The 25,539-nt window shown below is 37.8% G+C and overlaps 2 protein-coding genes across 2 annotated transcripts; one reads left to right on the forward strand and one right to left on the reverse strand.

Moving 5' to 3' along the window:
• Positions 1-2,902: 2,902 nt before the first annotated feature.
• LOC119782059 (interferon a3-like) lies at positions 2,903-6,489 on the forward strand. Its single transcript, XM_038282824.1, has 5 exons — positions 2,903-3,030; positions 4,413-4,487; positions 4,604-4,756; positions 5,088-5,165; positions 6,361-6,489. The coding sequence occupies exons 1-5, from the start codon at positions 2,908-2,910 to the stop codon at positions 6,487-6,489; spliced, it is 558 nt and encodes a 185-aa protein (XP_038138752.1). The 5' UTR covers positions 2,903-2,907.
• A 16,493-nt stretch (positions 6,490-22,982) lies between these two features.
• Positions 22,983-23,588, reverse strand: LOC119781577 (DELTA-sagatoxin-Srs1a-like). The gene has a single exon (XM_038282103.1). The coding sequence runs from the start codon at positions 23,571-23,573 to the stop codon at positions 23,214-23,216; it is 360 nt and encodes a 119-aa protein (XP_038138031.1). The 5' UTR covers positions 23,574-23,588; the 3' UTR covers positions 22,983-23,213.
• Between the last annotated feature and the right edge of the window lie 1,951 nt (positions 23,589-25,539).

The following is a 25,539-nucleotide window of genomic DNA, read 5'->3' on the forward strand; positions in this document are numbered from 1 at the left end:
CACAAACGTAGATAATCTGCGTTAATCTGCGATTAAATTAAATTACGTTGAAAAGAAAGTGCGTCATTTCGCACTTCGGCGTTAACTTATAGATATATATATCCAACAGACCGCTGGCAGATGAGGAAGGAGCACCCCCGGATCTTTATTAAAAAAAAAAATCTTCGTATTTCTTATACTTTGACGAGTGAAAATTATTTTTTAGAAAACTATAATATTTTAACATGATATTTAGGTTTTACGTGATTATTTAATAACAGGCTATTAAATAAATGACATGTGACAATTATATTATGAAAACTATTTGAAAATTATTCAAAATAGTCTGCATTGATGACGATACTCGTTCAATTAGTTAAAGATGATTTTTTTTTTTTATTATTTGAATGGAGATAATTGCAGACAGAAAGCGCATCCTGTGAAACCATGACGCAGCGGAGAAGCGTCTCTGCAGGAAAAGGAGCGCCTCAAAGGATTTCATTCTCACTTACATTTCATTATTAAGGGCAAAATATTAGAAGAAGAAATGAATGAACTAACTAAAATTATGCCACCAGTCAAAATAAAGCTATACAGGCCCTAAAACGTCTGCAGAAACATTTTCTAACATTTATAAAATATAATTACGCTACAGTTATACAATCTAATTATCCATTTTTACAACATAATTATCATTCTATAAAGTGATAGTTTTTAAAACTTTGTTTTGTCTGGTGACAGCAATCAATTTATACCAAGCATTGTTTTATGTTGCTATGACTACTATTAGTTGCATGATGCGCGTGCGCTACAACAGCTGTGATTACAGATGATCAGTTCTAATTGATCAAAAAGAAGTCCAGGCCATTATTACATATCCTCTCAGGTGCGGTGAAGATGTCTCTATTTAATTTATCATTCAAAAAGGTTTCACAGTACTGCTAATTTTCTTTTTTTTTTTATAATTTTTTTTGTATCTATATTAATTAATATTTATTAATTTATCCTTAATTTAACTTATCCTCTCCATCCTTTATACAATATAATTTATTTATCTATTTATTTATTAATATTTATTGTGTTTATTATATAATTCTATTGTATTAACATTTTGAATTTTATAGATGTGATTTAACATTTGAAAATAATGTACTTTGAGGAGAAGTTTTAATCTAACTTGAGCAAAAATTAATGAATTAATAAAAAAAAATGAAATAGGAAGAATAAACATGTATTAAACAAAACAAAAAAGCTGTTGAAATCTCCATTTTGTGCTTCTCTGGTTTAATTTTATTTCCTTGTTCAGTTGCTTTTTTTATGCAAATACTTTATGTTTACTCTTAAGTAGTTAAATGGCTATTTCTTATTGTTGGAGCCAAATGCTTGATTTATGATTGAATATTTATTTCTAGTTTACTATTTTTGTCTGGTTTTGGTACGATATATATGAACATGCAATATTTTGGTTTGAAGTATAAGTTGACTGACTTAATTATGAAATTATGAATTTGTTTAGTTGTGTTTTGCTGCCATTCATAATTTACGTTGTTTCTCGCCTCCGCCCCTTCATTATGGACAGGTGACTGCAGCACCTGGATTATATCGGAGCTGGCTATTGGGGCCGGCTGAGCTTTTGGATTCAGTCAGCGCAGCCATACAGTTTTTGACCGCTTCTGATTATTATTATTGTTTTCTTTGAGTGGCAAAAAAGCAACGAAATGAGCCGATATGATCTGCCTGTCACGTCATGTTGCGGTAAGAAAATTTAAGTTTGTTTTGATTTTGGAAAATAAAGCGTCTTGATCAAGAGGAAAGAAAGTTTGCTGATTACATGGTCACTTTAAACAACATCTAACAGATCTCAAGTGAGTCTAACTTGGATGCTTCTGAACCAAGAGCCAAACGCATCTTTATTGGAAAGATTGCGCTATTACTTATTTTAACCAAATTTAAAATATGCTGAAGTCATGAGGTATTGCTTTATTACAAACTGTTCCAACAGCTGATATAAAGGTAATAATCTGCTTTATGATGCAATAATAAAGTTGAGGAGGGAAAAACTGTCTGAAGACATTTCGAATATGAGGTTGCAGCTCGTCCTGGATAAACGTCTGTTTCATTTTCACTTTCATGATTTCATCTTATTAGATTTCTAGACGAAGACATTACGTCACGGCGTTACGTCACCCCCATTCACTTCTCAAGAGAGAAGGGGGAGTGAAAACGATGCGAAGCTTCAAAATAAAGCCTTTCTGTTTGACAAAGAAAAAGATGCAAAGTTCAGAACATTCAAATATTCAGATTTATATCAGAATCATCCCGGAAACACCAAATCATCACTGGTTTGCGCTTCTTTCTTTGGATTTAAAATGTTTGCTGTTTTATTTTTTTAGTTTGTCTGTTTAAAACTAAGAGACTGCTTTTATTGTGAAGTTACAATGCTTCCGGTGAAGTTTGGAAACTAAGGAACTGCAGAAGGCGCTCCTACTGAAGGATCCAGGGTCAGACTTTCTTCTGACAAACAGAAGCTGATTATTGGTTATTGATTAATCTGACTGCAGCTTATAACAAAGTAATAAATCACTGGAAACGATCCAGATGAAATCAGTCACTGGTCAAACCTGCCCGACTCACATTAAAGAGACAGTCCCCCAATCAAAAAAGACAAATTAATAAAGCAATAAATAAAATGAATAAATGAATAAATCAATCAATCAATGACTAACTGCCTAAATAATAAAGCCTTGAAGCGTGTATCACACAGCTCTGCTGTAGAGGTTAGCAGAAAGAATAAAGGAGAAAACTGAAAGTGGGCCTTTCCCGCTGTTTTCTGTTTTCTATCTCCTTGGATAAAATGCATGTTTGCTGTCAGATCAGCACAATCTCAGCCCAGCATTTCAACTCATCAACATCATCAAAGGTCTCAACATGTTCAGGTCTACAACGTCTATTTTCTTCTTCTGCAGGGTCCTGACCCTCGCAGTGTGCTGTGATTGGCTGACCCATTACAGCCACCTGAGGAACAGCTCCATGGTTCTGATCGAGGTCATGGTGAGTACCCTCATTAGGGGTCTTTACAGGCTTATGCCTGATTCATATGTGCTTCTATGCTGGTTTTAAGGCTATATATTACGTGCACAAGGAGGTTTAATTTGGATTCTGGAAGTTTTTTAAGAGATTTTTTGTAGATATTAGAAAAATACATTGATGTGTTTTAAAGGGGTGCCAAGATGTTTACAGATGTTTCAAAGTTTGATGGTGGTTTTTAAAGGATTTTTAGAATCCTAGTGGACTTGAATGAAGCCCAGCATAGGTGATTCTAGACAGGGGCCGGTGCCCCTATAGAACCGGTTCTGATTCTGGCATGCTAAATACATTTATGATCATTAAAAATAAATACAAAATTTGTTAGAATTGTAAAATTTCACTCATTACTTTTTAAGGCTCCACTTTTGATGAAATAGTCCAGTGAGCTGTTTCCAAACAAAATTTCTTTTTGTTTTACACTTGTGTAAACAAAATGACAAATAAAATCTGTCTAAAGTCTAAATGATAATCTGCCCTGGCACAGATATGGCGTATGATAGATCCTCTTAGGCCCGTCTCATTTTTGTATGTTAGCAAAGGTGAAAGAATCAAGTTTATGTATTTTTAGCTTCACACTGGAAAAAGGTTCTATAAATAAGTAGAAATGTCTTAAATTAAGTGTCTTTACCCTTAATTTGAGCAGGTAAATGAGATAGTTTGCCAATGGAATCAGTATTTTTGCTCTTAAAATAAGAAAATTAGATAAAATGCACCTGAAATAAGACAATGCAATTGTGTTTTCTCATTGTAAGTGTAAATTGTATTGTTCCATTGGCAAAATCTTTTTTTTACCTACTAAATCCAAGAAAAAATACACTTATTTTAAGAAAAAACAAAGTATCTAGATTTCGATTTTTATCCGGTGCAAACATGATAAAATAGGAAAACATTTTTTAATCTACTTTTTGTGAGGTTTCCAGAGCAGCGAATGACTCTTTGATTCACTTAATGTTTTAAATTATATTCTTTTCTTTTTCCCGATGCCCCCATGGCTCCATCCTGCCCCCACTGGATAAATTTGTAGAACCGCCACTGAATCCCAGGGTTTTTTTTTTCGGTTAGGGTGTGGTTTGGTTTTCCCTCTAAGGCTTCAAAAGTCCCCAGATACAGGAAATATTGAATAAAAAAAACAAATTTGTCTTTTTACCTTAGAACTGCTTTAAAGGCGGTGAGTCTTTAATCGATGTCTCTGAACCAGGATTGATGCAGTTTTATTTTTTCATGATGTGGCATAACTATAAGAATTTGCTGCTTGTTAATTCACCATATACCAGCTAAACCAGCTTAAATATCTGTTTTCTAAAGCGTGATGTTGGGAAATTTAAAGTTTTCTCATTCTGTTTTAGGGAGGTCCACTTACAAACCAGACGAGTCCGGTTGAATTCCCTTACAATCTGTACAAGCGGATGATGAACAGACAGGTAAGCGATCTGCGTGTTTTTGTGTGGATTTTTAAACATGCTCTGGATGTTCTAACATCATCAGTTCTATCAGCCAATCAGAAAGCTGCAACTCACACCTGTCTTTGTGTCTCCAGGTTAAATCACAGCTGCTCTTCATCAGAGACAGCATGACGCAGATTTATGATCTGTATCGTTACAACGACATGTCACCGGCTGCCTGGGACTCTGTAAAAACCACAGACTTCCTGGAGAGCATACACAGACAGATCAGAGAGCTTGATGAATGCGTAAGTCGTCTCTCTTTCAACTGCAATGCAAACTGATCTAAAAAATAAGTCACTTTCTGTAACAAATAGTTGTTTATGACCTTCACTTTTGTCCTCAGAATAAGATAGATAGACTCTTGAATGGAGCCGTTTTCTTTTATTATATTTTTTTTCTCATGCAAATCATATTCTTCCATTGGCAAACTGTTTAAATTACCTGCTCAGAATTAGGGAAATAAACTTATATCAAGGAATATTGGACTTATAGAGATCTAACTACAGCTGAAATCTACAGCCCAAATAAAGCCTAACTTCTCTGTTAATCTTTTTCTTTTGTCTGTTTTTTATTTAGGTGAAGCCAACACGTAAGAGCCCAAATAAGCTGCAGCTAAGGCATTACTACAACAACTTAAAGAACCAGACCCTGCTGGTGAGTATAAAAATATTACTTACTTATTACCGGTTACTACAAAGGTTTTTATGCCTGATGATTTTTTTTTCCACATATTCTCACATTAAGATCCTTTTTTTTTTTTACCTATTTTTTTATTTAAAGAAAATTATTATAGAAGGTTAAAAATGATAAACAAGAATCTGAATAGTGTGGCATGCAGCTGTATTCAGCCACCTTCACACTTTTCAATGAAATCCAACCCTGAATCTGAATTCCCTTCAGATCCTTATAAAAGCTAACCTGACTCTGCCAGATGGATTTGCTCCACATATCCATCTGGAAACCTTCCGTTGAAGTAATTTTGGGAAGGGGTGAAAATACTGGTTAGCTGATTGGCCTATGTTGGTGATAGACGGGCCAAATAAACCAATCAGATCAACGAAGCATATGACGTACTAACAGAACGACGACGAAAACACAACCACAAGCCAGGCTACTCTTGCCGAAACCAGTCGGGAGAAGAGCAAAAACATCTTTTCCTCTGAGAAAAGCCTCCAGAGCAGTGCTTTGCTCTTCTTTCAGTGAAGAAATACTCTGTAATTCCCATAAAACTTGCTCGATAGCCACGCTAACGCTAGTTTCATCGGCTGAAGCCGCCATGTTCTTTAGACTGAACTGTCGCGCTTCTCGTTGCGTCACACCTCAACCCGCCTCAAAGCCAACGCTGATTGGACGTTCGTTTGGTGAACGGCTCCAAATTTTCTTTAACGGAGAGTCTCCAGACTGATTAGCGAGTGAAACCTTGAAAGCTCGCAAGATCAGAATGGTCTCACGAGGCTATATAAAAGCAGAGGCTCTTTAGGATTTTAAAGAAAATTAGAGAACAACCTCCATCAAGGAGACCAAGGAAGTTGATATGACTGAGTTTGAGATGTTAAAAAAAAAAAAAAAAGAATGGGCAAAAACGTGACTCTATAGAGGAACAATATTGTAAAATAAAAATCTTAAAAAAAAATTCAAAACTAAGTTAAAAGTCAAAGTGGGGCAAATGCACGAACCTGCCACCCTTTTTAGATTTTTGTTAAAAGTGATAAAAACACATATCCTTTCAATTCCATTTGATAATTATGTACTAATTGTGAAATTCTGTCATAAAAAAAGTTTAAAGAATTAATTATTGTGCAGAAGTCAACATCTGATAGTAGTACTAACTAAAGTACTGTTCCTTCAGGGCGGCAGCAAAGATGGCTGGGAGATCGTCAGGAAGGAGACCAAAAAGCACCTGACCAGACTGGATCGGCTGGGGAACCTGGTCCTGGCCGCCAGCAGGGGGCGGTCTACAGCGAGTCACAAACACTGAGTTTTTACTGGAGCAAATCTAACGGACCAATGTTGTTTAATTACTTATTTATGTTGTTATTTATGAAAGACGTATTATTTATAGAACTATTTATTGGTGAAACTGAACTTTTTGTACTTTTTATATGGTTATGGTAATAAATTCTTTTCTATCTTATCTGAGCAGTTTCTATTTTCTGAAACTACGACCTAATAAGTTGTTAAATAAACTGATAAAATGGAGAAAATTTTGCAAAGGAGTGTTCTATCAACTGTGAACATGAAAACATTTGAAACATGTTAAAGGAGCATAGTCATATTCAGGTGTTTCTGTAACATTTACCTATTCTATTATTTTATTCTCGGCTAATTCTGAATTGGTAGCCTCAACAGCAAAAACATTTTTATACTTAGAAAAGGAACTCCTGGTTGCTTTTTCTGAATCTAGTCCACCTGAGCTCTACTGGATGTCATTGTGGGACAAAAACATACATGAGTGATGCTTATCAATTTAGGACTAAAGCCTTCCGAAAAGGTGAGCTCTTACAAATTAAAGGACTAGTACTCTAGTTTTTCTCTAAAGTATTAGTCTACTAAAAAGAGCGAGTTAGTACAGCAAGTAATTAGACACAAGCAGAACATGTAGCGTGCAAATGAATGCGACCCTGCCAATATACACTCACCGGCCACTTTATTAGGTGCCCCATGCTAGTAACGGGTTGGACCCCCTTTTGCCTTCAGAACTGCCTCAATTCTTGGTGGCATAGATTCAACAAGGTGCTGGAAGTATTCCTCAGGGAGTTTGGTCCATATTGACATGATGGCATCACACAGTTGCCGCAGATTTGTGGGCTGCACATCCATGATGCGAATCTCCCGTTCCACCACATCCCAAAGATGCTCTATTGGATTGAGATCTGGTGACTGTGGAGGCCATTTGAGTACAGTGAACTCATTGTCATGTTCAAGAAACCATTCTGAGATGATTCCAGCTTTATGACATGGCGCATTATCCTGCTGAAAGTAGCCATCAGAAGTTGGGTACATTGTGGTCATAAAGGGATGGACATGGTCAGCAACAATACTCAGGTAGGCTGTGGCGTTGCAACGATGCTCAATTGGTACCAAGGGGCCCAAAGAGTGCCAAGAAAATATTCCCCACATCATGACACCACCACCACCAGCCTGAACCGTTGATACAAGGCAGGATGGATCCATGCTTTCATGTTGTAGACGCCAAATTCTGACCCTACCATCCGAATGTCACAGCAGAAATCGAGACTCATCAGACCAGGCAACGTTTTTCCAATCTTCTATTGTCCAATTTCCATGAGCTTGTGCAAATTGTAGCCTCAGTTTCCTGTTCTTAGCTGAAAGGAGTGGCACCCGGTGTGGTCTTCTGCTGCTGTAGCCCATCTGCCTCAAAGTTCCACGTACTGTGCGTTCAGAGATGCTCTTCTGCCCACCTTGGTTGTAACGGGTGGTTATTTGAGTCACTGTTGACCTTCTATCAGCTCCAACCAGTCTGACCATTCTCCTCTGACCTCTGGCATCAACAAGGCATTTCCGCCCACAGAACTGCCGCTCACTGGATGTTTTTTCTTTTTCGGACCATTCTCTGTAAACCCTAGAGATGGTTGTGCGTGAAAATCCCAGCAGATCAGCAGTTTCTGAAATACTCAGACCAGCCCTTCTGGCACCAACAATCATGCCACGTTCAAAGTCACTCAAATCACCTTTCTTCCCCATACTGATGCTCGCTTTGAACTGCAGGAGATTGTCTTGACCATGTCTACATGCCTAAATGCACTGAGTTGCCGCCATGTGATTGGCTGCTTAGAAATTAAGTGTTAACGAGCAGTTGGACAGGTGTACCTTATAAAGTGGCCGGTGAGGGTATCTAAATAATTCCTCTTGTCCATTATTCACACTTGGAGGCAGTCTGAGTCAGGATGGAGCCACAATTTGCCTGCATTTTGGTAACACAGCGGCTGCAACTTCACATAGACAACAGATTAGTTTTTCCTTTGTTTTGCTTTCTGCAGGCTTGCAGTTTGCAGTTTGTTTTGCCACTAGCCATTGAAAATAATGGTTGTCAGAGTGCAGAAGTGCAAGCATCGTGTCCTGTCTAGGAAGCCCTGATATATTCAAGTAATGTACTGCAACAGCATTACCTATGTGTGAAAAGCAACACAGTTACTCCCAACCCTGACAATGAATTTGAGATTTTAGAGATGATTGATTATCAAGCAGCTGGGTAACTGGTTCACAATATATGAACTGGAAAATAGATAACTGTTATAAATGCAGAAGAAAAGGAAGTTAATGATGGTTATGTTATGAAAGTAGATTTGCAGGTTAAAATGAAAGGTGATGAATCAAGAGGTGGTGCAAAAAGAGAAACAGCTGGTCTCAGTGGTTACAAATATTCACCTTCAAGACAGGCTGTTAGCTGTCAGACATGTTTTTCTCTGATGGCCATGTCACTTGGCTTTTCCTCTGACAAAGTTGACCTGCTGGTCATTGTAAAACTCCTTTTAGAGCTCCATTGAACAGTTGCACACATTCATCTTGAAAAATGCTCCAACTCAGTACCAGTTGGAGTACATTTTGAAGTTATAGGGATTGGAGAACATGAAGGCCAGCTTGTTTTGGTTGCTTATGGTAAACTCCAGAAATATGTCAAAGGTAAAGACGGCTACCGAGCCAGTGTTGGATTTAGATTAGCCGAAATTTGAAAGGAGAGACGACTCACTGCTCCCCCAGATGGGACAGAGGCTCGACCGAAGTAAAAACAGATCTAACTTTACTGAAACACAAACAGCTTTTGATTCTAAATCTAATCAACCTTCTATCTACGTCTACTTTGATTCTACTTTACATCAACCCTACGTCTCCTTATAGCATCTGCTATTATCTTAAGTCTACATAAACCCCAGTCTGTTTCTACCTTCAGCTTGTCCCTTTTTCTGCTTATCAGAACAGATGTTAAGAATCAAAGCTGTGGAAGTAAAATCAATCTTCTCTCTTCTCATCAATACCTTTAATGTTAATTTGGATCCCTTACACTGTAAGAGGAAAATTACTGTAAGGCTTACAGTAATTTCCTCTGTTATGCTGATGATACTCAGCCATATCTGTCTATAAATCCAGATAGAGCTAAACCATTACATGGACTACAGGCATGTCTTGGGGAAATGAAAGTCTGGATGACTCTTAACATTCTGCTTCTGAATGCAGACAAAACAGAAGTTATAGTTTTTGGACCAGAACCTTTGAAAAATAAACTGATAAGTCAGTAATTTCCTTTGGGTGCGATTAAATTGATCTATGATAATAAAGAAAAAAATCTTGGTGTTATTTTTGATCAGGACCTGTCATTTAAATCTCATATCAAAGAGGTTTCTAGAATTTCCTTCTTTCATCTGCGGAATATTGCAAAAATGAGAAATATTTTGTCCAGGGATGATGCTGAGAAACTAGTCCATGCATTTGTTACTTCAAGTCTGGACTATTGTGTGTGGAGCTGGTTGACAGTTGCCTTTTATATCTCTGCTTCTTTCTGTATGTCTGCTTCTGTCTCCTTGAACCCCACTTGGCCTCGGCAGATGGCCGTCCACACTGAGCCTGGTTCAGAGAGAGATTTCTTCCTGTTGAAAGGGAGTTTTTCCTCTCCACTGTCGCTATAAGCATGCGTAGTGTGAGGGATTGGCTTTAAGTCAGTGAGTCCATGAAATCAACTGGTTTTCCTTAGATTGAAATCTTTGAATCAATTTAACTGTATGATCTGGTAGAATTGTAATGTGCCTCGAGATGACATGTGTTGTGGAATGTTGCTATTTAAATAAACTGAATTGAACTGAATTGCGATTTTAGGACAAATCAGTTGGAACTCGGATTTTGACCCAAGTGCCAAAAATAATAAACATAGAACAATAATCTGAAGCTATTAGCTGCCATGTTGGTTGGCTCAGGTTCTGGATTCTGAAAGTGTGTCTGTTTTTAATCTCACAGCAGCTCACATAGGATAGAGCTGGGTGTCTTGTTCTAAATCTCTATTTCACTAATAGTAAATTGGAAGAGACATTTCAAAAACCTGATCAGGATATGCGCAGAGTATACTGTGCGTTCTCCTCTGGTAAAATATAACAATGAATAAAATCCTTCTGCATGGTGTAAGGACAGTATGTGTTTCATCTGAACACATTCACCCAACATTTACATAGAAGAATGTTAAAAAAATGTATTGTATTGATCCCTGGGCATAGTTACAAGCAGAGCATCTTTGATTCTCCTGGACTGGTTCACCGATCTCTAGGTTTGGTTAAAGTGGAAGTATCAGAAAAAACTATATCCTGTATCGATCAGTGGTTCCTTAGGATGTGCTATATTTCTGGGTCTCCGGACCATTTATACTTCACACTGCCTTATGACCACCTTCTATTCATCTCCAAATAGGCATTAACTTCTTGTCCTCACATAACAGAAAACCAAGGTTTTGAAAAGTTTTTGTACCAGAGCAGAAAATATGTCAGTTAAGAAGCTCAGAAGACAACAGATATCATCTGGGTAAGCTCAAAGATAATTCCTTAAAATACACAAAGAGAGATAGAGGTAGCTGAAGTGAAACCTTTTGGGGAAGAAGGTATTCAAAGATTTATAAAAAGTGGTAAAACAGATCACAGTTAAGAGTAAATACTTTGATTCACAATTAATTCCATGTGTCATTACAAGATCCAAAGTATGAGGATACGAATGAGTGGGTCTATGTATATTTTGAACAAAGCCAATTATGTCTTCAAGACAGCATTAAGCGCTACATTTTAGCTTTCACAATTAATTTAAGCATGGATATTAAAACCCCCTACAATAATAAACTTGTCAGTATTTAATACCAAATCAGAAAGGAAGTCTGAAAACTGATCGAAGAGTCAAACCTAACACCTTCTCTCAAAGCTCAAATTCTACTAACCACATGCTTTTTGTTGCCCTATTAGTGGTGGACAAGGCTCAGTACCGTCTTGCTGTTTTGGAGATCCTCTGAACCAGTCCAACAGCTTACAGCTTATTACAGCTTGATTACTGTAATAAGTCTGTGTTTCTCATGTTTAATCTGTCTCCTTTTGTCTGTTTCAAACCGATCAAAAATAGGGGGGGGAAATGTAACAGCTCCTTTCAGTATAACTATGTCCCACTGTGATTGGTAATAATGTTCAGCTTGAACAGTTTAAATCCCTTGTGGCTTTGAAAAGTAGCACTACTGGTTCCTACCCTAGTTTCACATTTTTTTTGGTTTAGTGTCTCTTTTGAGGTTTTGTTCCTTTCATTTTTTAGTTACTCAGACAGAAACTGAACAGACATAAAGTGAAACCCGAGGACGCATTGTGATTAATGTATTTTAATCTGAAATATGATGGATTAAGAATTAATTACATTTCTTTGTGAATCTGGAATTTGAGTAGGAAATTAGAAGAGCAGCATTGTGTAATTAAAACATGTTAACTTTGTTTTGAACATGAACACAGTTTGCCCACCATGAGTTGATGCACTGATTATTCTCCATTTGAGAAAAAAAAGCTGATCAAACTCTAGAAATGAGCCAGAATCGATCGTGCCATCAAATCCAACTATTTCTGATATCCCAGCCTCTCTTTGCTCAGTTAAAGGAAGTGAAATAAAGCTGAAAGGTTAGTTGACTGTTGCAGGCCACAGCTGCAGCACAGAGGAATCTAACCTATGAAACCTGTACAAAATAAAAAGTATACAAGTGTAAAAACTCCCCTGAGGGTAATGAAATGAAAAATAAGTCGTTCATGAAGCTCAATGGAACTTAAGGAGAATTCGCAGGAACAGAGTAAGCAACTCCAAGGAACAAAATCATGTGGTGAAAACCAGAAAGTCAAAAACAAAAGCTGTTCAAAGTAAAACTGTTGTTGGCATGAAGACACTGAACATTTCGCAAACAAGCTTGGTGTCTAATAAAAGATTCACTTAATTAGTTGAGTTTGAAATTATAAAGAAACATACTTATCTCATTTTTTGTCATTTCAGACAGAAAAATTTGTTTTATTTATTTATATTTATCCTTATAAAAAAACAAAAGTTACTGTTTTGAGCCTGGCTCCTTTGTTTAACACAGGGCTGCACACTTTGAAGCATAATATTAGGAAACTGGGGAGGAAATGGGGCTCTAATCATCTACAAGGGTCCTACCTAATCTGGGAAAACAGTCTGCTGCTGTACAAAATTATCCTCTGTAAAAAATAAAATAAAATAGGAGCAGCATATTTCCCTTTATTAGTAGAGGAGAATAAGAATAATCCTAGATTAACTCACCCAGAGCCATAACTCTGTTAACCGTCCATTCCCACTGCTGCTCTTAGCAGTAATGATTTTACGGGACACCTTAAAAATAGCATTGATTTTTATTAAAAATCTAATATGATATTATGATCATTTGCACCCTTTCTCTAAAAGACGAGGCAACATCTGAGGTAACTACATAACCTAAACTTAGGACTGTTTTGATCCAGTCAGACTTTCAGAGTTGGCTAAATTATTATCTTAATCTAAGCCTTCAGCTTGTTTGTTAAATCCAGTTAATTTCCACCTTTATTTAAGATATAAATACTCTATCCCAGATAGAGGGATACATACCACATGCTTTTAAGGTAGCTATAATTAAACCCAGATGATTTTGTCAATTATTAACTAATACCTAATTTTCTTTTCTTATCTAAAATTCTTGAGAAAATAATTGTTAATCAAAACTTACACCATAATGAACTTTTTAAAGAGTTTCAGTCTGGCTTTAGAGCTCATCATAGCACTGAAACAGCTCTGGTGAAAGTCACTAATGATATTCTCATGGCCTCAGATCATGAACTTGTATTTATATTTGTCCTGTTAGATCTCAGTGCTACATTTGATATAGTTAATAATAACATTACTTTAGAAAGACTTTAATATTTTGTAGGAATTAAGGGAATTGCACAAGGATGCTTTAAATCATATTTATCTGGCAAATTTCAGTTTGTTAACGGTAATGATACATCTTCCGCATGCCCCAGGGTTACCTGTGGAGTACCACAGGGATCATATTTTTCCTAGCGTCTCTTCACTGGCTTCTTTTTAAATGGAGCATAGGCCAATCGGCATCCAAAGTTACGCTCTTACTGTGTCTCATTTCAACTGGTCCGGCAGAAGACCGCCATGTTGAGCCTGGTTCTACCAGAGGTTTCTTCCCAACAGGGAGTTTTTCCTCTCCACTGTCGCTTCATGCTTGCTCGTCATGGACAGGTTCTCTCAACCTGTGTTATCCAGCTGGACTTCCATCTTCCAGGTCCCTGAATGAAGCTCTAGTATCAGCTCACACAGTCCATTGGATCTCCCCGTAAACCTCAGCAGACTGTTTCGCTAACCAGCAGTCTACAGACTGACCAACTTCATCTATCTCCACTCCACCACCAGTTTCAGGCCTGTGGGGGGGAAACAGTCCTGTTCTTTGCTGTTCATGCATACCTATCAAAATTTAGGCTATGTTTCCTGCCAAAGTCTGAGCGCCAAAGACTAAAGTAATTGTGTCAATAAATTTCTTCTGATTGTCTTTTCTCTTTGTATGACTTTTTCAGATTGAAATCTAGAAAATAATTTAAAATCCTTCTTCTCACATATAAAGCCCCAAATAACAAAGTCCTTCTAACATCAGAGATCGGATTGTTCCTTCTGTTCCTAATAAGGCATGTTGCTCTTAGTGTGCAGGTATAGTAAAACTCCTATAATTTTTAAAATCAGAATGTGAGTTTTAGTCCATGAGGCAGACATGCTGTCTACTTTTAAGGCAAGGTTTGAAACTTTCCTTTTTGATAAAGCTTATAGTCAGAGTGGCTCAGGTTATCCTGAGCTATCTCTATAGTTATGCTGCTATAGGCTTAGACTGCTGGAGGACATAGGGACCACTTTATATAATTGTGATTCATTCTATTTCTATTCTCCCGTTCTACAGTATTTGAATGTTTAACCCCTGACTTGTTTTTTTTTTCTTGCTTTTAATTGCCATAGCAGCTTCATTTGGTCTGTTCTTGTTTGGCTATGACAGCATCCTGGGGAGAAGCATCAACTGTGCCAAGGCCAGCAACACCTATGGTTATAGATGATAGAGTGGGACCTGTTTTAGTGTTTAGTCCTGTTTATCTCGTATACATAGAAATTGGCTCAGCTTTTACTGTGACTAACTATATGTGCTCTCTTTAATCACTTTTGACATGAACACTGGCTCAGAGCTTATATGCTTAGCTGTTTATTTCCAAGAAAGAGCCCCCTTTGCAGGGAGTTTACTGATACATCTTCTAAAATAGAACATATTTAAAAATCAGTGCTTCTATGTTCCTTTTCTATGTCTCCATCTGTGTCCTTGAACCTCAGTTGGCCTCGGCAGATGGCCTCTCACACTGAGCCTGCTCTGCTGCAGGTTTCTTTGTATTAAAAGGGAGTTTTTCCTCTCTACTGTTGCTGCATGAAATTGCTGTACAGTCAATGGCAAAATATCCACTGTTGCCACATGCCCATCTAGGAGGAGTGTGTCTTACATGTCAATGAGTCAATGCAGTCAGCTGGGTTTCCTTGGATACAAAACTTTGAACCAATCTGACTGTATTATCTAAATTAAGTATCTCTATAAAGTGCCCTCATATGACTTGTGAATTGTTGCCATATAAACAACTGAAATGTGTTGTCTTGTTGTAAGATAAGAGATTAAACAACTCAGATGAGTCCTCATCAGTCCAACTCAAAGTTAAAAAAAGTGGAGCTTCGGACGCCGGTGCTAACAGAAGCATCTGGTATTAAATGGAGGCTAAATATATATATATTATAAACCTTGATTTATTAACCTTTATTTTACCAAAAAAAACCCTGCTAGGTTTTAAAAATGTATTTTTCAAGAAAGTCCATGGTAAGAGGCTGCAAAAGTAACATAAAAATGAAAATAAACAATACACATTTAAGAACCACTTTAAGAAAAATAATAAAATAAGAAAAACATTTATTTATTTATTCTATGTGCAACTGAAGAATGAAAACATGTGTTAGGAAGTCATTTAATCAATATTTTGATGAAGAAATAGCATGTGCATTAAAACAATAATTGCTCCTTATGCATCGGACCAGAGAGGCAAACTGTGGAGCCCAGCATCACTCGCTTCCTGTCTAGATTTCAGAACAATAGTGATTGCAATAAACCAATGAACTTATATTAACCTGCCAAAACTCCATGCTCATCACGTTTGAAACTGAATTAAATGGTGACATCTGCTGGATACTATAAGTACTACCTTTGATATTACGGGCTCGGGACACACAGCGCTGTGATGAAATGTCCTTAATGGAGGGAAGAGGAGCCCCAATGATTCCTTCCGCTGTCCTCACCACCCTCCTCACATTCTTCCAGTCAGAAGCTCTGCAGCCTCCACACCACAGAGAGAGACAGCTGGTCAGAACGCTCTCTATGGTGCTTCTGTAGAAGGTTGTGAGGATGGGCGGGGGCAGGCGGGCTCTCCTCATCCTCCGCAGAAAGTACAAGCGCTTCTGTGCCCTCTTCACTAGAGATGAAGTGTTTACAGTCCAGGTGAGGTTGTCCGTGATGTGCACCCCCAGGAACTTTGTGCTGCTGACCACCTCCACAGCTGAGCTGTTGATGAGCAGTGGAGCATGGTGGGGGCGGTTTTTCCTGAAGTCGACGATGATCTCCTTCGTCTTCTCCACGTTCAGGATCAGACTGTTTTCACTGCACCAGTCCACCAGCTGCTCCACCTCCTCTCTGTAGTCCCGGTCGTTGTCGTCCCTGATGAGGCCCACCACCGTGGTGTCGTCCGCAAACTTCACGATGTGATTGGTGGTGAACCTGGGGACGCAGTCATATGTCATCAGGGTGAACAGCAGGGGGCTCAGGACGCAGCCCTGAGGGGAGCCCGTGCTGAGGGTGATGACGTCAGAGGTGTTCTGACCGACCCGGACCGACTGAGGTCTGTTGGTGAGGAAGTCCAGCAGCCAGTTTCGAAGGGGTGTGTTGAAGCCCAGATGTTCCAGCTTTCCCACCAGGTGCTGTGGGATGATGGTGTTAAACGCTGAACTGAAGTCCAGGAACAGCATCCGCACGTGGGTGTTCTTCTCCTCCAGGTGGGCCAGGCTCAGGTGAAGGGCGGGTACCCTAAAATCAGGACTAATTAATGGCTGAAGCAGCTTGTTCCAGTAGAATAATATCGATTAAGATGATATAAACTATATTTATAAAAAACAAAATGTCTGACTAGTGACATTTTTATGTTATAAACAGCCCTTCTGATGCATATCATGAAGCCTTTCTGAGATGCATATTGCTAGCCTGGGTGCCAGTCCGAACTTAGTCCCGCCCACAAGGTTTGAGGTCGGGGAAGTTCGGTCTGGCTCTGCTCCATAGTAGCGCGAGTATTAAAGCCCACTGTCAGGCGATCCAATCAAATTGTCAGGGCGGGCTTTATACGATGATGGACAGATGATCAAGAGTAACGTAATCAACCACGTGACCAAAGCGCGCTTGGGTGACAACAACAATGGCTGCCGCTGGAGAGTTGAGGTGAGTAGATTCTGCTATTAGGTCTGTTCTAGAAGATATCGACAGCAAATTCATTTTAAAAGAGGAACAGAGAAACGCGATCAAGTCTCATCTTCTTATTCTAGGCGTGAAACTGCACGCTTTGATTTTTGTGGACAACAACTATGCCTCGCTTAACATACGTCACGCACTCCGTTGCTCTTATTGGTTGTAGGTCTATCCAATTGAGTGCAGAGGCATTTTTTTTCCTGGTTCGTTCAAAACACGCCCCATAATCACAGCTCTATGGAGCAGCATCAGACTCATATTCTGACTAGAATTGAGTCGGACTACGTCAGGCTAGCATATTGCATAATTATACATGAAACTAAAATTTAATTCAAAGCAGTGTTCGACAGATCTCATGGTTCTGTTTTTTTCCCCATGTTTTCTAGTTTTATTGGTTTTATTCTTATTTTGTTGCAATCAGCTTATTAGTTCTGTGTTTGTTCAGTCAGCCATGAATTCTCTCCCTGCACAGTTCTTCAGTGCTGGTTCCTTTTGTCAGGTTTTGGTTGTGGTTTTTAAGGACCCAAATACAAAGCGAAGAGGCAGAGGTGAGTTATACTAGTTTTAATTGAGTTCTTACAGGCAACAGAGGCAGGAATCCAAAAATCCAACATAAAGAAAACAAACCCAAAAAAAAAACAAAACATGGAGACATCAGGGAAAACATTCACAAGGAGCCAGGGAAAGACGAGGAACCGAGGAACTGCACAGGGAGAGTATTTATGGCTGACTGAACAAAAACAGAACTAACGAGCTGATTGGGAGCAGGTGTGAACAGAGGATTCTAGAAGGAGCTAGAGAAAAGGAGACCAACACAAGAGGGAGGGACACAATGAAAAAACTTAACAACTCAAATATATCCAGAAAACGCAACAAAATTGGAATAAAACCAACAAAACTAGAACACCTGGGGCAAAGTAAAACTGAATACTCAAAAGATAACTTAACAGAACCAAGACCGTGACATTCAGTTTGTTATAGGAAATTACACTGAATATAAAACATTGCATATGGTAATTTAAATTCTGCTGTACTGATTAAGTTCATGTTTTTAGATGAATATGTTTCAGAAATATCAACATCATCTCTGTCGGCACTCTGTGATTCTGTCCAATGACTGAGCATCACTGAACACAGATACTATGAGGAGATCTGATGGTCCTGATGCCTCACAGCTGCTGTTACAATCTGAACAATTCTGACCCAATAAAAGTTGAGCTTTAATATGTTCTACTGGTGTCTGTTGGTCTTACTATTTTCTACCTGTTCCACTTTCTCATGCTCTATAACTGTCTCACACCGGATCCATTTCCGATTTCATATATTGATTTTTGAGTACTAATTTTCTATTTACTAACTTAAAAATATTTTCACTCAGTCTATTTCACCTGCAAGGCTCTAATTTAGAGGAATGTTCTGGACAAGAAGTACAATTCCCAAAACAAGCCATGTTCCTTCTCAAGGTTTATTCATTACATGTTACTGTTTAAACAAAGTGTCTATAATCTATTTTGACTGACTTTTACAGCAATTCCATTATTTTAAGTAAGTGAGACAAATTCTGTGTAGATGAGAACAGGGGAGAAACATCATTCTGTGAGAGCTGTTGATGTCTTGTTCTCTTTTTACTTTGCAAAGTAAAATAAATTGCTGACTGAGTGAAATTCATCGATCCCTGTTTATTTGACTAGACTGTATGGTTTAACACCTTTTTCCCACAACAAACCCTCAGCAGTTGATCAAATCTGGGATAATACATGTTTAGAATCAAGTAACAACATTTAAATTTCTGGCTTTCTGAATGTCTATTTACCTATTTCCATGACTCGTGGATTCTGATGTTTTTTGTTCAGTGGAGGTAAGAAAATTATTTTATAACCTATAAGGTCTAAATAACTGATAGTGGAAAAGCCTGAAATTATAATGAGTCAGAAGAATTTAAAACATAAACATGTGTCTGCTGTGTCCCTTTTGGTCTCATATTTAATAGGAGTGACTTAAGCTCATTACACTGGGCAACGATAGGATAGATTTGATTTTCTAACTTGTCTTGCTGAACTTAATGTTCTTTACTCATGAGCTGTTTAGAAAATGTTTTCATCATCTCATTACACTGCTTCTTAGGGTTCAGATTTCAGAAAACACACAACTCAACTTTCACACTTCATTACTTTAAACACATAAAAATATTTCAGTCATAAATTCACTATAAATGGAAAAAGAATCAATATAAGCTGTCTATACAATTTGATCATACAAAATCAGTACCTCAGTGAGTACAGCTTACTGATCTGTATTCACTAGATTGCTGTTAGGCTGAAAAAACTGAAGTCACCTACCTCAATCTGTGTGCTCCCACTCTTATGGAGTCGCGACATAAAAAAATCCCTGTAATGTAACGTAATTAACATAACAATGCTATCAGCACATTTATATTACATGTACATCATCAATTTAGCACTTTTGGCACATCATCAGAGTGTGTGTGTATGTGTAAAATTCTTAATATCTTAATAAGTGCAGGATTATTGTGCTCCATAAACAAATTCATTTTGTTGTGATGGATTTGTATAATATGTTATATTACATAATTTATAGACCTAATAGACTTCATACTAACGATGCAATGTGCCTTTTTTTTTTTTTGTTTTTTTTTTTACCATTAATGACAGTAATCTACTGACGCTATGAAACAACAAGTGTTTGTCTAAGTGATGATTTTTTTTTTTTTTTTCAAAAGTCTTAAATCCTCCAAAAAATGGGAACATCATTATTGTTCGGCACGGTAGCGCTCATATTGTTTACATTCCGACCAGTCTAACTAGGGAGTACTAATATGGCGGCTGGTGACGTCACAGCAACTTGTAAAGCAATCCAGTGAATCAAAAGTGGTACAGCTCAGTCTCAATCACTTACTAAGTCTGCCTGCGATTCATGTAGGTCTGTTCAGCTCAATTTAGTGTTGTGTGGCGCCACCTGCTGGAAAGTTATTGCCTGTTATTTTCGGGTTGTATGGCAAGCCGTTTTGACATTTATTAACTTGACTGAATATATGTAATCCAGATTTCTCTAATGCATTTCTTCCTAGTCAAAATGAACATTTCAGATATCTAAAATAACATTCTTCCTATCTAAAATATACATTTCAGATATTTAAAATGTAATTCTTACCAGTATAAATGATGTCACATTTCCCATTCCTGTGTATTGGGCTTTTACTTCCAGATATCTACTATAACATTGTTCCTATCTAAAAATTACTATATCAAAAATGAATATAACGTTAAATCATATTCTTGACATCTAAAATATATTTCTACTAAAAGAAATATAATTACAGATATTAACTAGTTATTTTATTACTAGTTAAATTAGAATTCCAGATATCAAAATTTTAATAATGCCTTTCTAAAATGTAGTCTTAGATACTTTTAAAATAATAAAGAGGCTCCATTTTAACATAAAATAGGCAGGCTGACTAGTCACATTTCTATTATAGAAAGCATTAATGCATTTTACCTAGTCACCATAACAATGTTCCTAGTCAGAATTTTATTATAGATATCACTGATTACATTTCCACCAGTCGAAATCAATTTTTAAGAACTCTGGAATCAAAATTGTACTAATAAGAACTAATTTTCAGATATCTACAAATCTTTTCTTATTTTGAGTTGCCGTTTTAACATATATTTCTTTGTATTTGAGATATTTTTAATGGTATCCCTCTTTTCTAAAATAAACATTTCAAATATCTGAAATGTAGTTCTTACTAAGACAAATGACGTCACTTTCCCCATTCATGTGTATTGGGCCGGTACTTTCATATATCCGAAATAAAATTACTCCTATCTAAAATAACCATTCTACATGTCTAAAAAGGAATTTAATATATCCGTAATCCAATTGTTACTAATCATAATTTTGATCATACAAAAAGAACGTAGCCTCAGTAACAACCAAGCTTCAACCTTTGGCCTTGCAGGTGAAACAGACTGATTGAAAATAGAAAATTAGTACTCATAAATCAATATAGGAAATTAGACTTAGATTTATTTTGTCATTTTGTATACACGAGTGTAAACAAAAATAAGTTTAGTTCAGAACAGCTATATATATATATATATATATATATATATAAACTTTTTTCTGACCCCTCGTGGGGTGGTATGTGTCATCCTCAAGCTCGGGTCCTCTACCAGAGGCCTGGGAGTTTGAGGGTTCTGCGCAGTATCTTAGCTGTTCCTAGGACTGCGCTCTTCTGGACAGAGACCTCTGATGTTTTACCTGGAACCTGCTGTAGCCACTCTCCCAGTTTGGGGGTCACAGCCCCCAGTGCTCCATTTACCACTGGCGCCACTGCTGCTCTTACTTTCCCCATCTTTTCTAGCTCCTCTTTCAGCCCTTGGTATTTCTCAAGCTTGTTGTTGTTGCTGTTGCTTGGGATTGCCACATCTATCACTACTGCCCTCTTCTGCTGTTTGTCGATCAACATATATATATATAATATATATATATATATATATATATATATATATATATATATATATATATATATATATATATATATATATATATGTATATATATATATATATATATATATTGTAGAAGCAGTTTTATTGTCTTATATCAGAATCAGAAATCAGAATCAAAATATATCCTACAACATGGCCCTATACTTACTTAGCAACAAAACTTAAAGGTCAGTTTTGAGTCTTAGTAACACCATGGTCTCCAAGGCTGCATGAGGCGGTTTGGCAAAAACAGAGAATAGCTGTATAAACATTTCTTGAAGGTCGCAGTGACTTTGACACAAATCAGCACACGTGTATTTCAGTAAGATGTCGACACAATATTCCTGTGCATGTGCAGTTACGTAATGCGATGTGGAAACTATAAAGGCTGGTTCAGATGGACTGAAGGTTGGGGGGAAAACAGACTTTTTGACGATGCGTTGCTGGATGTATGAAGTGTTTAAGACAGCTGTATGAATTCGGTTTTGTAATTAAATGTGTCCCCCCTCCGGATGATAGATAGTGTGAATCGTGGCCTTCTTTCTGTCATAAGGGAATTCTACCAATGAGCTTCCATAAATGGTGCATTGGCCGGGAATATATATATATATATATATATATATATATATATATATATATATATATATATATATATATATATATATATATATATATATATATATATATATATATATATGTTTATATAAATTGGAAATGAAATCTAAATGGAAATGAATCTAACCTTTCTGACCACAGGTTGGGTCCAGTGTGAGACAGTTATAGAGCTTGAGAAAGTGGAACAGGTGGAACACAGTGAGACCAACAGACACCAGGAGAACATATTAAAGCTCAAATGTTATTGGGTCAGAACATTCAGATTGTAACAGCAGCTGTGAGGCATCAGGACCATCAGATCTCTTCATGGTATCTGTGTTCAGTGATGCTCAGTCATTGGTCAGAATCACAGAGTATTTCTGAAACATATTCATCTAAAAACATGAACTTAATCAGTACAGCAGAACTTGAATTACCATATGCAATGATGTTTATTCCGTCTAATATCCCATAACAAACAGATGTTTTTTCAGCTTGTTTTTATTAACTCTTTCAGTTGTGAATCTAATCCGTCCACATCGGTGCTGATGTTTAAATCAGCCCAAAACGCAACCGATATATCCCTGCCCCATATTGTAATGCTATCTGATTACTATCAGTATTTTGTACAGAATTAAGAACTACCTGGGGGAGTTCACAGGAAGACTGGATCAGTTGGGAGTTTTAAAGATTCAGAGAAACATTTAAGTTAGTTTTTTTTTTCTCTCCCAATTAGGAACATGTTGTAGTAGACTAATTATTAAAAGATATGAACATATGTTGGGTTTTTCAACAGAGAAGTCTTGAATGACTGCAGATTAAATAACACATGCTGCAGGGTAACTAGTTTACAATATCTAAACTGGTAAAGAGATTGCTCTATTAATGCAGAAGCAGATAAAGTTAATGAGGGTTGCTCTATTAAAGGAGAAGCTACTGGCCAAATAGGAAGGTGTTGAGCTGTTAAAGAGGTATTGGACCAGGAGATGCAGCTGGTCTCATATGTCACAAATATCCAACTTCAGGATCGGCTGATAGCTGTCAGACATGCTGGCCCTGATAATCAAATCGCCCGCTTTGTAGGTCAGACTGGGCCCACTGGCTTTCCCTCTGACAAAGTCGATCTCCTTGCCGCTGTACATCTCATTGTAGAGATCGTTGTCACACTTCTTGTCTTTGCTGAATACTCCAATGGCATAATAGTTGGAGTAGAAGTTGAAGTCGTAGGGATTCGAGAACATGACAGCCACTCGGCCTTTGTTCTGACTGTTGGAGCCCGGGAGGATGTCATAGGTGAAGACCCCTACTGAACCACAGGCTGTGTTGGGTGTCTTTTCAAAGAGTGCAGTGCCAGACATAGATGGACCAAGATCGGGAGGGAGAGGAGTCTCACAGCCCCCACTGTACAGAAACAAGCTGGCAAAAAAATTAAAGTAAGTTTATTTTCACACCTGATAATCAGGTAGACTGGTATTAATTAGGGATCATAATTGCAATATTGTTAATCTTTTCCTCTGGTGAAGTTTGTTATCACAAGGCACTTTGTAAAACCAAAACAAATCTTTTGACCCACCAGTTTATCTCCTCGTGGTTGGTCAACAACCCAAACTACTCCATTGCCCACGAAAAAAAAAACCCAACATGGTATAGCAGCAGATTTTAGCATTGGAACTGCTATGCTGTCTTTTGGCAGGTTTGCCAGGTAAGTATCTTTTAACAATGGGCTCAACATGAAAGAAAAACAATGGCAGACATCGGCAAAGACAGTGTTTTTATATTTGTTTTACCAATGTAATTCAATTAAAAGGTCCCGCTTAGCCGTCTGGTCTACACATTATATGCTTTATTTGCCCTTCCCTCCAATTTAATATTTTCTAGATCTAAACATTGCTTCAAAGTAAAGGCCATATAGCTGTGTGTGATACCATAAAAGTTAATAAATATCCCAATTGGTGAAAATGTTTTGGCTGTGACCGATAATGCTACGTTCACACCGGATGCAGCAGGCGCTGCAGAAGCAGCGAGTTTACATGCAAGGTCAATGGTTGACGCGCGTCAAGCAGGCGTTTTGAGCAGCAGGCGCAGCGCGTCTGAGCAGCTGAAGCAGAGTGTTGAGCGCGTTTAAGCATCTGACGCGCCGCAAACGCGCTGCTGCTCGAGATGGCTCTGTTAACTTTTGCTGCTCGACGCGCTGCATCAACCAATCAGAGAAGCTGATCTGGGAGCTGGCAGAGAGACAGACACATCGCTGTGTGCTGTGATCACTCCTCTGAAACTGTTTATTGATGCATAAATTAACTTAAAATGCAGAAATCTGCCGGCAGAATATGTTCGCTTTTATTATCCTGCTGCCTGCAGTTTGGATTATTTAGATGAAAAACACCTACCAGCTGCCGCGGTGAACCGCGAGGAGGCGACCCGGCCAGAGGCTGCTGCTGAATGGGATTCCTACTGACAGCGCACCGCTGCTATGTGGGGGTCTGAGCGGCTCCGACAGAAATAATATTGGAAGGCAGGATGATAATCTGGATGAACTGACTGCACTGATGAAGTTTTCAGGTGGATTTTCTCACTTAAAAACATATTAAAACTACTTTATTCCCACTGATCACAGCAAATATAGCTGCAGAGAAAGGATAGTGAAGCTCCGCCCAACGCGCGTCAGACACACTTTTGCACCGCGCAGCCAGAGCAGCAAAGCTGCTTCAGCTGCGCGTCAGAACTAACTGGTACAAGCAGCAAAAATGAAGCAGCAGACGCGATTTTGCTGCTCCTGCTGCGTCCGGTGTGAACGTAGCATAAGGTTATAAATTACTGATCATTTCAGAGCAGCATTCAGTGTCAGGGATCTTGATTGGTAGACAGCGTATACCCTGTATACTATACGCAGTCATTAAGAAAACTAGAAGGCAGGAGAAACTCTGCTGTCACTGTATGCATGCTAAGGGTGAGAGATTGCTGCAGAATCAATTGCAAAGTGCAAGTGAATGGCTACTGTCTCTGCATGTTCATCCAAGAGTGAGTTTTGCAAGTTTCCTTAGATGGAAAACTTTTTCTGTCCAGATGATTTATTTGAATTTTATATGCAAAGTGATTTGAAGTTAAAAGTGAAATGCAAGAGAATGTCTACTGTCTCTGCATTTTCATCTAAGAGAATTGAATCTTGCAATGTCTTGCAAAGTCACTGGATGCAATCAGTGGGCTTTCCTTACCTGGAAGACTTTTTCTGTCCGGATGATTTATATGAATTGTCTCTGCAAAGTGAATTGAGATTACGTGTATAGTGAATTAAACCGTTATGAATAAATACAACTGAAAATGTCA

Source organism: Cyprinodon tularosa, unplaced genomic scaffold (genome assembly GCF_016077235.1).
Source record: "Cyprinodon tularosa strain WSP-4 unplaced genomic scaffold, ASM1607723v1 ctg104, whole genome shotgun sequence".
NCBI lineage: Eukaryota > Metazoa > Chordata > Actinopteri > Cyprinodontiformes > Cyprinodontidae > Cyprinodon > Cyprinodon tularosa.